This window comes from Equus quagga, chromosome 2 (genome assembly GCF_021613505.1).
Source record: "Equus quagga isolate Etosha38 chromosome 2, UCLA_HA_Equagga_1.0, whole genome shotgun sequence".
Classification (NCBI taxonomy): domain Eukaryota; kingdom Metazoa; phylum Chordata; class Mammalia; order Perissodactyla; family Equidae; genus Equus; species Equus quagga.
This window is the reverse complement of record NC_060268.1, coordinates 134,207,239-134,224,968: the sequence shown is the minus strand read 5'-3', so window position 1 is coordinate 134,224,968 and position 17,730 is coordinate 134,207,239. Positions and strand designations below refer to the sequence as shown.

Here is a 17,730-nt window from a genome sequence, read left to right as displayed (position 1 = left end):
AGGAAAGGCACATTTATCATGATGTTATGTAAAACTATTCAAATTGATCTGAAAGGCAATGGGCAAATACAAGAGGTCCATGATGAGAAATTATCCTGGCAGCTGTATACAGGATGGACTAAAGTCAGGAGAAACATATACAAACTAATACTAATCCTAATAAAACCTAACACAGGTGCCAGACACTGTTCTAAACACTCCCATATATTAACATGTTAGATCCTCACAGTGACGTTATGAGGCAGACGCTATTATCTCATTTTAGAGTTGGGAAACTGAAGTATTTAAAGAACGTTTAGTTTTTACGGTAAGCTTCCTGCATAGCAACTCCCATGCAGGTAAAGTACTGTACATTTCATTTTCCAAGCAGGTATTATCATCCCCAAAAGAATACTCCTACTGCCACTAAATATATCGTTTTTAAATGTTTTTATTATGGAAAATTTCAAACATGTATAAAATAGAATAGTATAGTGGGTCCCCGCCCCACTCCATGTACCCAATCTTCATTCATCTGCTATACCGCCACCCTCATTATTTTGGAATAAATCGCAGACATTAGATCATTTTATCATCACTAAATCTTTCAGTATGTATCTCAAAAAGATAAAATTCTTTTCCTTGTAAACATGACAATAACGTCATAACACCTTAAAATTACGATTCCTTAATATCAGATATCAATCAATGGTCAAATCCCAGCGATATATTTCACTTTAATATTTACGGAGATCTTGCCATGTGTTAGCATTACACACTTCCAAATGTAATAGTTCATTTAAAATTGCTGTTATTTAAACCGCTTTTTCCTTCTTCCCAGGAGAGCGGCCCGGTCCCCGCTTTCCCCGGTGGGGCCCGGCTCGGTCCGGGAGCAGCTTTCCCTTGGGACCAGTTGCCCCGCCCAGCGACCCCGGCCCCGCCCCGGTTGTCTAGGCGACGAGGGGCCGCTCCGCTCCGGCGAGATCATGGCGGCGTCTGTGGGGACCACTCCCGGGGGGACGACCCCCGCGGCTATGACCCCAGTGGGAGCCTCGCCCGAGTTGGAGGTACGCCGCCCCTTCCCGGGCCCCGCGGCCCCCAACGCCCGCCCCTGCCAGCGGGGCGGCGCCCACGACCCGGCCCGGCGGCGGCGCGGCCGGGGCAGGCGGCGGGGCTGGGAGCTGGCCGGGCACGGGGCGGGGTCCCCGAGCGGCGCGGGGTCCTCGATGCGTTCCCCGAGCCCCGTAGCCCCGGCGGGCCGCGCTGAGAGCCGGCGAGGATGTCCAAACTGTAGAAATCCCTCCTTTGGACGGTTCCTTGCCCCAAAGACCTCACAACGATGCTTCTCCCCGGATGCCTTGCTCGTCAAAAGGGTTGTCTCAACTTAAAATGGGTCACTCGCTTTGGGAAATCGCTACTGATTCTTTTGCAATGATCACAGTTCCCATTGCTCAAAAGGTGTCAGGGAATAATAACTCTTCATTGGTAGTGGATTGATTAATATTTGCAGGCTGGGGCTTAGTGTTTCCCTCATTATTTTGATATTTCAATAAGTAAATAAATGCGAGATAGAAGACAACACAAAAGAGGAGCGCCGGGAAAATGGACCTTCTGGTTTTGGCTTAGTTGCTTATCATCAGCTTGTCTTTAGGAATGTTATTTAACCTCCTTGGGCGCCTTTTCCTCTGTAAAATAAAGATTTGTTACCTTTAGGCCCCTCCCACAACCAGCTCTCAATAATCAATGTTTTAGGTAATTATTATTACTCATAAGCTTAATATCCTGAAATTTTAATTAAGAACATGTTTGCTATGCCAGATATTACTAAAAAATGTTTGCATCTTCACAGAGTCCATCGTGTTTTTCTATGAAGTTTTTCCTTCAGTGTTTTAAGACGCTGAAGGTGAATAATAATGTTATAATTAATATTGCCGTGCTCAACTCCGGTATTAGTTAAATAACATTCTTTGTGCAGAAGAATTAGCTGCAATTTTATAAGTGCTTCATTTTTTAAATCCAGAAACACAGACCCAACAATCCAGTGCTTTGCTCAGAGATACACAAGTCGTTCCCAGTCCAGATTCTTCCTGATATTGTATGGGGACCACAAAGCAGGCTGACTCTCCTATGAGCCTTTTGAAATTAGTATACATTAAAAATACATTTTAATGTGACAAACTGGTTACTAAGCCAGTTATTCCCTTCTGGTCTCTAATGTAAATAATTCCGTTTTCAAAAGTGGCATAGGAAATTTCCCAATTAGGTTGTGTTATTTAAATATATACAAAAACTTACTTATGAGAATACACAATTGTCAGTGTACACTTACATATAGTTAACTGTGTAGATAATGTCCTTTCTAAGAAGACTGATAATTTGGGGTTAATGAATCTGCACTTCAAAAAAAATATAACCTGTAATTTTTTTAAAGATGCATGTTCCGGGGAGGGGGGTGAAATCACTTTTTATAATGAATGGGCTGGATGAATGAGCTAGTTATAGACCTTAGATGATTATCTGCCATCTTAGCACTGTCAGCAGGCACATTTGTTACCTTCTTGGAGGAGCAGGTATTTCCCATGACAAGCAATTTAGGGTATGCTCAATCTTTTAGTGAGTAGAAAGTTGAAGAAATCAAGTTGGAATTTGTACTCAGCTGTGCTCATTTGCTAAGATTAGCAGGTTAATCCGATGCATGGTGGAAACTCCATTTTCCATGGTAATGAAAGCAGTGTTCCTGTAGTTCACAGAGAAGACAGTTGATCCGTAGAGCTGTGTGGTTCATTAGAATGACAAGTCTTGCATGTCGCCCATTTGTGCCTACTGTGGGTTTCAAGGGTTAGATGGAAAAGATGGCAAAAATCTGCCTGAGAGTCTCTGTTCCCAAGGCTACAGCTCTTCAGTTAGATACTGAAAGATACTTCTCAGATCAGATTCTTTCTAGAGTTGGTCCCTGATGACCTAGTCCCTTATGGTGTCGTTTCTAATAAATTCTGCATCCAAATTGACTTAGCCAGTAGACCATCTAGTCATCTGAGCCAAGCAGTAGTGAAATATTTCTTTTCTTGCCAGGTCTACTGGAAATAAAGCTTAAGCTTCCAATAGTCTGAGGTTTCCCATTTGTTGATGGTGGCCGGTGCCTAGAATAAAAACAACCAATTATCCCCATCACATAGTAGGCACTTAATAAAATATGAGAACAGCTAGGTGGTCTGATGTATGCCAGGAATGGTAGTTATCGTGGACCAAATCTACTCTATGAGATATTGTGAACCACCAGATGTAAGATGCAGGTCCAGGAAAATATTTTTTCTGTGATGTTGCATAAACTCTTCTTGGCAACTTTCTAAATTCAACATTCCAGTTTCTTTAGTAACATGGGAGTGAATGCCTCCCTCTAAAAGATAAGACTAAACTTTTGGCAGATATCTGTATAAATGCACAAGACCAGAGAATAGTGACAAAAATCTGAAAGTAAATATTCGCTATGTATAAATATGTAAGTGAAAGGAGTTTATAAGTGTTTACAAATTAATTTATAAATGAGTTTATAAGTAAATACTTAGAATTCAATCATCAGTCTTTTATCAGTAGTTTGTTCATAAACTAACTTTCTTAGTGTCTTCAAAAATACTATTTGGGAGAGGCCAGCCTGGTGGCATAGTGGTTAAGTTCACACATTGCGCTTCAGCAGCCTGGCCTGGATCCTGGGCATGGACCTAGCACTGATCATCAAGCCATGCTGTGGCTGCATCCCACATAAAATAGAGGAAGATTGGCAAGGATGTTAGCTCAGGGCCAATCTTCCTCACAAAAAAAAAAGAAGAAAGAAAAAAGAACTATTTGGGAAATATAATCATTTAAGTAGTAAACTTAAAAGGACTATTGACTTCAACTCACATCAGAGACCTAAAAGAAATGTAAATAATTATTTCCTAATTGCTTCTTCTGAATAATGTCTTTTAGTGTTACCACATCTCCTAATAGATGACATTTATTCAGTGCTTCGGGACTTTATCAGAACAGGAAGACATTTACGTACTCCTGAGTGGAAAGATGATGTCACTTGTCTTAGAGATCCTCAACATGTCCAAGAAGAGGCCTGGACAATTCTCTTTATATTAAGTGGTCCCTACTGATCTTAAAAATAGCTCCCACCCCATCATTGGAAGGTTAGAGAGAAACACTTGGAGCTCAACTTGAGCAACAAGATGATCAAGTTGCTACAGTTTCAATATCGCTCAAGAGGTATTTACTGAAGCCATTCACAGCACATAGTGTAGATCAACCTGTGCAGGGTTGTGGGGAGGATGCCAAAAAGTTGGGTAAAATATTGTTGGGGAAAAAGTACTGATATTCCTCAAAATTGCAATGTACGGTAGTATTATTTATCAGACACTTAGAACTTCTGGGAATATTGACTTTGGGTGTGGAGATATTAACAAGCATTTGGGTTTATCGTTCTTCTTACTATTGGTCTTTGGATTTCCTGTCTTATTTTAAAAGTCCTGCTGCTTCTACCCACTCCAGCCTCCCTTTTAGGTTGCACAAGTGATCTTCAATCTTTTTCTAATATTTAAAGTTTTACTAAAGTTAGACCTCTTACACAGCTAAAATTAATTTTGAATAAACGTATTTTGTATATATGAAATGAGGATCTAATTTTGTTTTCTTCTGGACATGAACTATCAATTATATCAGCTTTGGTTACTTAATAAGCCATCCTCTTTCTTTCCATTGAGAATGGACTGACTAGCGCTATCACGTTATATATATACATGAATGGGCCCAAGAATAGATAAAATAGTCGGTGGACTAGAAAAGACAATCCAAACATTCATATATATATTCATAGATATGAATATGTGACTATTCATATATATATGTGTGTATATAAATTTGTATGTATACATGTATAAATATTTTTAATATCCCAAAATTTATATATATACAATATATGTATAAATATTTGAATTCTCTATTCTTTTCCACTGACCAGTTTGTTCATTCTTATGTCAATGCCATACCATTTTATATTTAGCTGTAATATCTAATTTGAAAAGGTCTCTCTTACTATTTTTGTTTTTCAAAATGTATGTATTCTTCCATAAGGACTTTAAAAAACTATTTTGTAAAGTTCCATAATGATGCATTCTAGATTTGAGATTGTCATTGCATTACATTTATAATGTGGAAGGGTTTAATTTTTTTCATTTGAAGGTTTCCAGTAAATCTCTTCTATCAAACTTGTTGTTAAACTTTTGATGAAGTTGACTTCTTTACGTCCTGTACCTTTTTTATTACATTTATAACTGAGTATAGTTTAGTCAAGTTTTTGCTGTTTCCATTTCTAATTAGTTTCTAATATAGAGAAAAGCAATTGGCCTTTATGTATTTGTTATATGTAACTGTCTTATCAAATTTCTTATTAGCTCAAACCATGTTAGTCCAATGTCAGATTTCTTAGGTATGCCACCATGCATTCTTCAAATTAAGATTTTTTAAAATTTCCTCATCCCTAATATTTAAGCCACATATTTAATTTTCCTATTGTATTAATTAGAGCCTCTATAGAGTGTGGACTGACATTAATGTTACTAGCCAGAATCCTTTTTTTAGTTCCTGATTTTCATAAGAGTGACTTCAGTATTTTGCCATTCAATGTGATGTTTTGGCGAATAATCTTTTTCATGTATAGCTGTTCTTTTTTTGTTGTTGTTTTTTTGTGAAGATTGTCCCTGAGCTAACATCTGTGCCAGTCTTCCTCTATCTTTTGTATATGGGATGCCACCACAGCCTGGTTTGACAGGTGGTGTGTAGGTCCACACCTGGGATCTGAACCCACAAACCCTGGGCCACTGAAGCAGAGCATGTGAACTTAACCGCTACGCCACCAGGCCAGCCCCTAGCTATTCTTTTCTGTTCATATTTTACTGAGAATTTTGCTGCTGCATTCTAGCAAATGCCTGTTTATTATTTTATATAACCATATCATTTTTATCATTTAATTTGACATAAAAAGTATAGTAGAGTTGTTAATGATGACCCAGCCTTGCATTTCTGAAATTAACCGTATTTGGTCATGATAGCTTATTATTCTGTTAGTACACTGCTGGATTCAATTTTCTAAAATATATTTTAATTAGAATTTTTGCATTTGGATTCATTAATGATTTTGGTTTATAATTTTCTTTTTGTGCTAGTTCAGGTTTTTGTATGTAGACTGTGCTGGCTTCTTAAAAATGAATTATCGGGGCCAGCCTGGTGGCACGGCAGTTAAGTTCGCACATTCCACTTTGGCAGCCCAGGGTTTGCCAGCTCAGATCCCAGGTGCAGACCTAGGCACCACTTATCCAGCCATGCTGTGGCAGGCGTCCCACATAAGTAGAGGAAGATGGGCACGGATGTTAGCTCAGGGCCAATCTTCCTCAACAAAAAGAGGAGGATTGGCAGCAGATGTTAGCTCAGGGCTAGTGTTCCTCAAAAAAAAAAAGAAAAGAATTATCTGCAGTTTGAATTACTATACTAGCAGAATTTATGAATTCTTGATTGTTAGGTAGAACTTCAAGTGTAAAACCATCTGGGCATGGTGACTTTTTAAAAAGTAGACTTTCAGTTTATTTCACTTTTAGTCAGATTCATTTTCTCCCTTACCCCAGATCAATTTTGATAACGTATTTTCCTAGGAAATCACCCATTTCCTTGTAATTTTCAAATGTATTTCCATTTAATGTGGCATGTATGTATTTTTTCTTCATTCTTTAATCACATTTGCCAAAGATTTGCCTGTTGTATTCATTATTTTAAAGAACTAGCTCTAGCTTTCACTTATCCTTCTCTCATCTATTTTTTTATTTTTATATTTTTCTTTGTCTTAAATTGGCTCCTTACAGTGGCCAGGATTTTAGTGAGGTTGAGTGAGGCACTCCTTGGGCACAAAATTCATTAGTCAAGATGCACTATATTTTAATGCAGTACTTTAAAAAGTCAAAATTAATGCAAAAAAATCCATAACAGATCAAAATTTTAAATAAAGACAGGGTCAGTATTACCGATTTTTCCTTTTGCCTCTGGCTCCACTATGGTTCAACACAGAACTGCTGCTCTTAAATTCATTTCTATTCAGGCTTGAAGAAAGCCTTTCCAAGTGTGGAAACTGTAGAGCAGTTTATGTTCTCTGTGACTTTGAAACCTCTCTTTAGTAATCCTTGGTGAAATGTGTTATCTCTCTTTTAATGAACATTTATTAAGAATCTTTAAAGACGCTACCAGTGATAGATACAAAGATGCCCCCGAAAGCTTAAATTCGAAAAGAAAGACATATATTCAAATATGGACAGTTTAGGTGACATTAGAGAAAAAATTCAGATAAAAGATTATCTGGCAAGTAATATTGGGCCTTACAGTTTTATTGCTTCTGGAATAACTGCTAAAATCCACCAGGTGGTGGAGTAAAATGAGTTACAGTGCAATTTAGCTTAAATATTACCTAGTCAGAGAGATAATTTTACAGAGAAAGACACAATTACATAGCCACATTTTTTAATAGCCTATTCACTAATTTTCTATTGTATCTCTAATTTTTACAAATCAGAATGTATGTGTTGAGAGATTAAAGATTTTAACCACCTTATATCCTTTCTAGCGCAAGGCAGTGTATAAACAAACAGAAAATAGCTCTAGTTTAAAATAGATCCAGGAATTCAATTTAAAGCAAAAGAAAACAAAAACCCAGAGGCAAACCCTCCTACATACAAGATAATTATCTTAAGCCATCAAGTTTTACTAAAAAAATGCACTAATATTAGGCATCTTAGCTAGAATTATTACTGTACAAAAGGTTAAGATTATTGTATTCTCTTTCATAGTGTTCTTTTGTGACCTATTTTCTCCTATCTAGAGATTTTCAAATCAAATAAGATTGACCTAAATGTCTGCATAATTTACATGTGTATCTTTATTCATTATTAACAATGATACACTCTTGTGTGTATTAAAACATATTAAAATGATTTTTTAACATGTTCCAAATTTAGGTTCAATTGACTTTCTCTAAGTTACAAAATTAATCAGTAGCCAAACCATCATGATATCTCTAAGTCCAAGGCCTGCTTTTCATCATGCTCCATCATCTAACAATGTCATCATGAGGTGGAGATGAATTCAGACAGTCTATTAACGACCTATGTATATGACTAGGATCTGCAGAATTCTAAACAGAAGTGAAAGGTTGAATGAATGTCCCTGAGGAATTTACAATCTAATGGAATTGATAGTGCAGAAATAAGTATAGTTTACTGCTAAAAATAAAAAATGTATATAACCAACAAACATTTAAACAAATATATAGTCATATATTATGGACTAAAATACTATCCTGTGTAAAAACTGAGTACATTTGATTCAATTTACAAATATATGAGTGCGTCCCAGCTGTAAGTTATCATATTAGGTACTAAAATATTTTTTTCATATTGAGTTTATAATTTGATAGTATGACCTAGTTTAGGTTAATTTGCTAAACCTGGATTACAAAAAGAGCTAATAAAGTAACATTTTATTTCAAATAGATTTTTAATAATAAAAATATAATAACCTAATATTGCATTAAAAACATTAAACTGATTACCATTACCAATAAGTATTATCTTTGAGATTTTTCTACTCTTGAAAAAGAATAAGGAAAATTTGGGATGTGGTCTGATTAACTATAGCAAAGCATTTCCTTGTTGTTCTTATTTTTTGGAGCCCATTCACAAGAAAGGATCAATGATTTGTTTAATTGAAAACGTTTGTCCCCTCTCTCCCCAAAATCTCACAATCCTAGATTTTGTGTGGCAAAATATCTGCCATCTTACCTCTGTTTCTCAGTTTCCTCTTCCCTTCCCCATTCACAGCTCTTCTCCTCATGCTCTGGCTTTGGGCAGTTTCATCCATTCTCATACTTGCAGTTGACTCCTAAACCAACATCTTTAAACTTGACCTTTCTGACTCTAGCATTTCTAATTACCTCTAAACATTTCTCCCTTGGTATGCATATTTCACCTTAAACTCAACCACTGAAACCAAACTCATCAACTTCCAAAGCTCTTATTGCTTTTGTTGTAACAAGGGTTGTATGGTTGTGCAGATTGTACTCTGAACAAAAGAATTCATCTGAGGGTTGAACAGGAACTGAAACTGTATTCACAAGCAGTGCAGTTGGGCACAGAGCTGCATCAGCCTTGGGAAAAACCCTTTTAGCACTTCCTCCACCCAGGGAGGATGCCCCTGTCTAGTTCACACAAAGGTGGCATATGTGCTCTTGGAGACCCTGAGTATCACCATCCTTTTCCCTCCAGTGACCTATTCCTGAAATTCAGAATCTCCATTCATTCTTCCCTCTTTTAGTTCCCTCTGTATAATATGTTGCAGTCACCCCTTTCTTTTCACACACAGTGCTTGGGGCCCAGTACAGCCCAATGCATCATTCCTGCACTGTTTTAATGACCTTTTCATTTAACTCTTCCTCTGCATACTTTCTCTGCTCGTGTCTTTTCCTAACCCTGTTACAGATTACCCTTCCTTAAAGCACAGTTTTATCTTGTCATTAAGTGCTCAAAAACTTCATGGGTTTCCTGTTGCCTGTATTGTTAAGAACCAACTCCTCAGGCTGTCCTTCTTCAACCAGCCAGCGTCTAAAATATGTATGGTTCCTGGCACAATATCTTCTGTCTTGTAAGCACTCAGTAAATATTTATTGAATTATTAAATTTAAGATCTTCCTTAAGATAATGTATTCCTAATGCCCACATGCCACCTAGATCCAACTAGTACCCCACATATACCCTATGCACCATTGTGAGCTACTTCATATTTGCAGAACCAGTATCCAACTGTGTGCCTTCATAACCTTGGTGTCGCGATAATTCACCTGGGGCATTATCCATGCCAGATCTCACAAAATCCACTCTGGAACTCCTCTCTATAGACTTTACTTGTCCTGTCCCTGTCCTTAGCCTTTCTTTTTGGTTGAATGCTGGATATATCCTGGCTCACTTTGCATTTCATTTTCTTGTTTTAAAGTCACCTTTGGTTTGTTCCTCCCACTAGATGTTAAGCTTCTTGGGGCTAGTGTGTTTTTCTTACTTGTCTTTGCCTCTTCTTGAGCCCCAAATTCAATGAGGAATATGTAGACAGTCAAAAAAGAATTTGCTTGTTGAAAACCATCACGCAGTTGTAAATATGTGCAGAAGACAGATTGACTAGCTATTTGACTTTTCAGAAAAGAAGTACCATTACCAAAAAACAGAAAAGAAAAATGATTATCTAGGAGACTGTTGGTTTTAATTTTTTTTTCCTGATAGCAACTAGACCATAGTAAGAACAAATTTTGATATTATTGGGATTAATATGTAAAATGTGTGATTGAAATAACTCATCCCATTTTTTTTTTTTTTTTTTGATAGAAAGATGTTGACTTCCAGGAGCATGAAAAGATTCTGTCTCCAGACTTCCTTTCCGTTGACCAAATCACTGAAATGCTAGCAGAGGACGTAGATGGAGTTCAACAGTAAGCATTTTCATATTACAACCAAGTATAGAGCAGTTCTAATTCTGCATCTATAAATGACCATGATATGTTCTTACATATTTTAAACGTCTTTTCAAAATATTTCTTATATTGTGCAGAAATATATATATGTCCAGTCTCTGGAACACAAAAATTCTCAAACATTGACTTTTTTGCACCACTCAGTAGTCTTCTTTATGGCAGAAATGCCTGTCAAACCAACTTGTTAATATTAACCAAGAATAGGGATTTATTGTTAAAAGCAGTCTTTAGCATATGCCATCTTCTTCTACTTTTTTCTTTCATTCATGAAACTATCTGTCAATATGCCCAAGAACCTAAAGGGCATTCTGTCTCATCATAACAAGAGCAAGTTGTGTTTTCTATAATATTACTAGTCAATATTTAATTATTTTGGAAATCTTGAGTATTATCTATCATCTACCTGTGATTTTTATTGGCTATGAAGCTGTACTAGTACTCTGATTTCATTCATTTTGCTTAAAAGTGTGAATATAACTGAATTTATAAGCAACAATTCTAATATATGTACATCTCGCTCTTAAGGCCATTTATTTCTACAGTGGATCTTTTACTTAGAACGCTAGTCAGATATATCTGACAACACAAATTCCTAAAAGATGTTTTTAGTAAATCACTCATTTTAAAAATTATCTCACTCTAATAATGGAAGCCTGATTGGCCATAATGTGTGGAGAGTGGGGACGATGTGATGTTCTGGACCATAATGTCCCAGTGTAAGATCTCTGCATGCCAGTCCTCGGATGGAAGCAGGGTATTGTGAACCGTAATGGACAAATAGAAAATGACTCTGTCAGTGATTATCATTTACAAATCTTACAAATATTATGGAATAGAGGTAATTTACTAGTGAGAAGGAAATATGACAGATGTACTAGCTGGAAGAGAAAGCTGACGAGGGAAGGCATATAAAGAGCAGGCAAATGACACTGACAGGCCTTTTCCCAAGATGCTCTTCACCTCCAGCGCCTGAAAATCCTGCTAGAAATCCTGGTGATCTGTGATTTGGCCATACTGCATACTAACTGTGTCTTTATAAGTATTAGTCGATTAAAAATTTCACAGATTTTAAACAGGTATTTCATGGTGATTTTGCCATTTTTATAGAAATGAATGCTCATTGGGAATTCTGATTTTCAGTGTCACAACTGATTAGTAAAATGATTCATTGTATTAATATCACTGATTGTTTATGTTTTAAGTAAAATATTATTCTCCATTTCTAGGTAACCCCAAATGTTGATCATTGAAATGCACAGGAATAAGTATTTAATACTAGCAAAATAATACAATTCAAATGACAGATATTTAATATAGTTTACAATTTATTTGTATGAAATATTAAATAAAAGATGTTATATTAAGTGCAATTAATATTAAATAAACGATATTGCAAACAAATGCTTTTTGTTTATTTCTTACCACATCTTAAGTTTTACCATGTATCATACCCTGTGTGACAATCCTTATTTTTCAATTATTGGCTTCCTTTGTTGTTAAATATCTGAATTCTAAAAGTATTTTTAATCTTTAAGAGGTGAGGTCTAGGACAAAGTAAATGAAAAGGGGGTGGTACGGAAGTTAGTGGTATAGAAAGAACTAGGGTCAACAGCAGCTTGATCTTTTAGACCATCTCATTAATAGAATTCACCTGAAGTAATTTCAAATTTTAGGACATCAATTTTGGAGGAATGACACCAGTGTTATGTCAGGAGCCATTTCTTTGCAAAGTAATTTTCTTGAGGTCCGTTATATGATTTTTGTAACAGTAATCCTGAAATATTCGCAATCAATCATTCACTTTCCATTTAAAATAGCATTATTGTAAATGAGGACTATATCCCTTTCAAAATAGCAGAAATATAATTTAGGTATCCTGTCACCAAGTGACAGAAGTATGCCAAAATTGTATAGTCTGCAAAGCAGTAAACCTATTTAAATAAATTATAGGAAATCAGTACATTTTTCTACCTTTTAAAATGGAAAATTGTGTTCCATGAAAGCAACCAACCAAATAGCACATTAAAGTATCATTAAAACATATTTCTGGAGTACAATTCCAACCAAGGTAAATGTCTGGGTCCATTTCTCATGATCTCCTAACTACTATCAATCATTCATGTTTTAATATAATCCTGATTTTATTTACAGATTCACCTAAATCCTTTTTGAAAAAGGGATAGGGACTAAATTGAAAATAACTATTTAAACATAGAAATAACACAGAGTTCTTTTAATAACCTTTCCATAACTGGGCTTCCAGGAGCTGTTCAGCTCTTGCCTTAAGGCTTATTTCTGCCTGTCATCATATTAAAAAATAAAATGCACTCCAATTTCAAGAGCGTACCAGAATAATGTAATATTTTTGCTGAAAATCTTGGTGAGACAAAGTAGATAGTTACATCATCTATCACTGTAGCAAACTTCCTGAATCACTAGTAAGCATCTTTCACTTTCCCTACATTCTCTCCGCTGTGGCCTTCTCTCTCCCCTTCCTGGTTCCATCTCCCCTTATCCCCAGAGGAGATGCTTACAAATTTGGCGGTAAAATGCATGGAAACTTTGCATTCAAACGACAACAGCATCTGCTCCAAATGCCTTCCTACATAATCTCCTTCTGAATGAAATGACTGAACAAAGAATAGAAATGGTAAATATTTAGCCCTGCAGTTCAAGTTGAAGGTTGAGATTCAAATAGTACCAGGGAAAGTGGTGGAGGAGGCACAGAGAGGAAAGCAAAGGTGGAAGGACCTCAAAGAGATTTCACCAAAATATTCTTAGGCAAATAGTTGTCTTCATTCATATACAATTAAACACTAAAAAAATAAAAATGAAAAGCAAAGAACATGTGCAACTATTCAGGTCAAATATTTAATTAATAAAAAACAGCATAGCATGCAGATGGCAAATGAAGAGTATACTTAGAAGGAAGAGTCATTGCTAGAAACAGAAGAAAACGTTAGGCAAAAGCTGATGATTAAAGAGGGCATTGATTCTGTAAAACAAGAGGTTAAAGAAGAGATGATAAAATATGTAAATAAGAAGCTCTTAGAACTAAGACAAGAAACTAAGGGTAAAGAATAAAACCAATGTAGAACTTATCTTGCTGAAAATCAAGTCAGTAGTGTGGAAAACAAATTTAAGACAACTTATACAAAATGCAGATTAAAGCAATTAGATGTTAGAATATACATCCAACAGTGAATTAGAAAAAACAATTTAAACTTCATAAAAGAAAAGCTTTGATTTTAATATTTTGATAGAATAAAACTTCATGTATTACCTTATCTCTGGGATAAAGTCCATCATGTAGAGAGGAAAATAACCAGGCAGCCTCAGACTTTTCCTTAGCAACATTAGGTAGCAGAAATTAGTAGAGTAGTGAGTAACCAAAATTTAGGGAGTCAAAAGTATGTAATTCCAAATAAAGTACTAATTTAGGTGGTGGTTTTAGTTAATCCACCTGGATTTTATTTCAAAGTATTGGGTGAGGTAGTATTTTATTTTCTACACAGATAGCCAATTCTTCCAGCAACAATTTTGAAGAGTTCATACTACCGTCATTGATTTGAAATACTACCTCTGTCATATACCTATTTTCAATATATGCTAGGTCTATTTCTGGGCTTTCCATTCCTTTGGCCTATTTGTTGATCCCATTAAAATACCACAGGTTTTTATCACTATAGAAGTTTTCTTACTGACTTTCACTTGAGTTAATGATATTATACATTAAACATAGAAAAATAAGTCTTGCTGACTGATATCCACTGCAAATTGAAGACACCTGGCTGGTAATGTAACCTCCCATCCCCCTTCACATCTGCATCTACCAGTTGCTTTGTGGGCTTGACAAAATGTATCAGGATGCTTTTAGTTGCATGTAACATAAAAAACTGATCATTGACTTGAAAGTATACACACACTTACATACACACACATACATATATATGAAATATCACATAACAGGATGTTGAGAGATTGATTCCAGAATTGATTGACTCAAGGCCTCAATAGTATCAAAAGATGAGGCTTAATCTTAGGACTGATTTTTCTTATGGTTATAAGATGACTGCTAGGAGCAATTAAAGCTACTTACTTGTTCTCTGTACTTTTGTTCCACAGAACAAAATGAACTTCACCATTAGTTACAAATTAATTATAACAGTTTAGAAGAGTGCCCACTGTAGACCGCTAACTATTATAGAGAATGCCAAATACTAAATGGCATTGTAAGGCATTATGGGAAGGGGGATGAGATCACTCTGATTGGCTTAGGAGAATCAGAGCTCACTTTCAGGTTGAGGTCCGTCCTGATACCACTATAGATGAAATGGACGTTAGAGAGTTAGTTAAACATAACGCTGGCTTTATTTGTTCCCAAACTTGTTTAATCCTGCTCTATTTATTATTCTGATCATATAGTTTATTTCAATATTATGAATAAGGACTTCCTTTCTTTAAAACAATGTCAGTATAAGGTTCTTACACACACACACACACTACCTGGCAAATAATATATAAACAACAAGGAAATACCAATTCCACCTTTATCCAAAAGAATTCTGAAAGCCCAAACCACAAAATGCGAGGAGGACTGCCAGGAGCATTCCGGATCAAGCAGAAGGGCAGGAGAAAGTACAGAGAGGATACACATGATTGAAGATCTTAGAATGAGCTAAAAAATATACTTATTCTTCCAGGTAAGGATAAAACCCTCAAGTGCTGTTCCAAGAAACTTTATGTGAAACAGCAGGATCAGGATGTACAAGTCTGGACAGATACTTCCCATATTTACGAGAAATAGATTGTTTACATGATAGTAAAGAGAACCAATCCTACTTTTTTTCTGTTTCCCCACTAATTTAAAAACGAGTGAAAACTAGAATAATTGACACAAACTTACTTCATACAGAAAATAGCTTCTAACATGGCCAAGTATGAGTACTGAACAAGGAATGTGCATACAAAGACATTACAAGAAAAAAATAATTGAAGAATAGGAAAAAGAACCGACAGGCAAAGAGAATATGACAGAAAAATATAGCCATGAGCAGACAAAAAATATGGTCAAATATTTATGAATTAAAAAAAAATTTTGAAGCAATCACAACGAGAGCATAAAACAGAGATATGAAAACTCAAGGAAGAGATACTAAGAAATAAAAGGTGATAAAACACATTTAAAAAAGTAGAAAAGGAAAGATCTTGCAGAGGTGAAATTTATAAGCAGCCCCAGGGAGAATGAACACTGCTGAAAACTCTAAGGGACATAGAAGACGGAAATGAGAAAAGTATATAAAGAGAAAAGGAAATAAATTTGAAAAAATATTTTGCAGGTTAGAGAGAAAATTATAGCTGTAGAAAATTTGAGTAAAATGTATACAATTGGGATTCTTTGAGAAAGAAAACAGAGCGAATATTTAATAATCTAGTTCCGGAACATTGTCAGAAATAAACTTGATTGTATAAATGGGAGAAGACACTGCATGCCAGAGAAAAAAATACTAGTAAGCTGCTATACTTCAAAGATGGAAGAAGGAACAAGACAAAAAAGGAGAGAAGGAGAATTAGAAGAAGAATAAAGAAGTGGAGGAAGAAGACCAAAAGAGGTTGCTCTCTCTTTCTGTTTCTCCTTTGAATGTCATTTTGGACTTAGGATTTTAATATAACTATGACTATTTTTAGATTATGGGCATTATTGAATTTTCATTCAAAAAAATATCTATGTTTTCAAAACTTAGAAAAGGAACTGTTCAATATGTAATCTGATTTTAATATATGGATTTTTCTTTTTGTTACAGAAAACTGGAAAAGTTTTTGAATTTCAAAAATCTTCAAACCTGTTTAAAGGAAGCCATCCTACTAGATTATTATGTATCTGGATTTTTGTGGGCTAGAGGAATGGACTTTTCTATTATTCAATATTCAAAATTTATGACTTTACTAGATATGTTACTTCATAATCTTAGAAGTAAGTACAGTATTTTTCTCTCTTTTTAAGAAAAGAAAATTTAGTCCACCATCTAAATTAATGTTTTAAGCAAAATTTCCTAATTTTATTGTAATTGCTTCAGTGAAAATTATGTTTTCTTCCTGGGTGTAGCAAAGATGTAGTTTATATATTAAATTGTAAAACTTCAAATAGTACTTAACAAGGGCAAAGTTCTCTTGATAATTAATTTGCCAAAGATATGTTAATTTCATTTTAAAATCTTATCAGTGCTATCCATCCCCAAAATGTCAAGTAGAAAGTTCAGATTTATTTAGGTATTTTTTTATTGTTTGAGCTGTTTCATCTCATCTTACCTGTAAGTATTACTGGGATATCTCAGAATGACTGAAAACAGGAGGTACTTTGGTCAATATCAAAACCCTATTAAATAGACTTCACTCACATACACTTAGATTTTGTGATTTTTTTCTTAGACCACATTGAAATGACTTACTACAGGAAATTTGGAAATTCTTCCTTGGAGCAATTTTATTTATTTATTTATTTTTTTTTTTAAGATTGGCACCTGGGCTAACAACTGTTGCCAATCTTCCTTTTTTTTTTAAGGATTTGCACCTGGGCTAACAACTGTTGCCAATCTTTTTTTTTTTCTTCTGCTTTATTTCCCAAACCCCCCCTGTCCACAGTTGTATATCTTAGTTGCAGGTCCGTCTAGTTGTGGCATGTGGGACACCGCCTCAACGTGGCCTGACGAACGGTGCCATGTCCAGGCCCAGGATCCAAACCCTGGGCCGCTGCAGCGGAGAGGGCGAACTTAACCACTTGGCCACGGAGCCGGCTCCCCTTGGAGCAATTTTAAATGTACTGACTTTTGTTTGAGACTAAGTAGAATTGCTTCTTGGAAGAAGGAAAAGAAGGAAATCTACTTATTTATTAACTCGGTGTGCTAGGCACTTGTTTGGTTCTAATCTTTAACGTACGTTCTTGAACCTCAGAGAAGCTCCTGCAGGGAAGTGTTAGGACCACTATCTCAGACTTGAGCAAGCAGTCCAGAGAGCAAGGTTGCACAGCTGGTAACTGGCAGAGCTGAACTTAAATCTCAGACTGTAGAACCAAAAGGCCACAAGCACACTACCTGGTAAAGGTGTTTGTGTCTCAATGGAAAGATGTGACTGTGTCCATTAGAAGGCAACTTCTTTCT

At 35.7% G+C, this 17,730-nt stretch overlaps 1 protein-coding gene across 1 annotated transcript in view; it reads left to right on the top strand.

Moving 5' to 3' along the window:
* The first annotated feature begins 943 nt into the window (after positions 1-943).
* CABCOCO1 (ciliary associated calcium binding coiled-coil 1) overlaps positions 944-17,730 on the top strand; it is a 120,136-nt gene continuing 103,349 nt past the window's right edge. Inside the window, exons 1-3 of the mRNA XM_046652068.1 lie at positions 944-1,046; positions 10,428-10,531; positions 16,378-16,547. Of these exons, the coding sequence (XP_046508024.1) occupies positions 966-1,046; positions 10,428-10,531; positions 16,378-16,547 (355 nt within the window). The 5' untranslated portion in view covers positions 944-965. The remainder of the gene's footprint in view (positions 1,047-10,427; positions 10,532-16,377; positions 16,548-17,730) is intronic.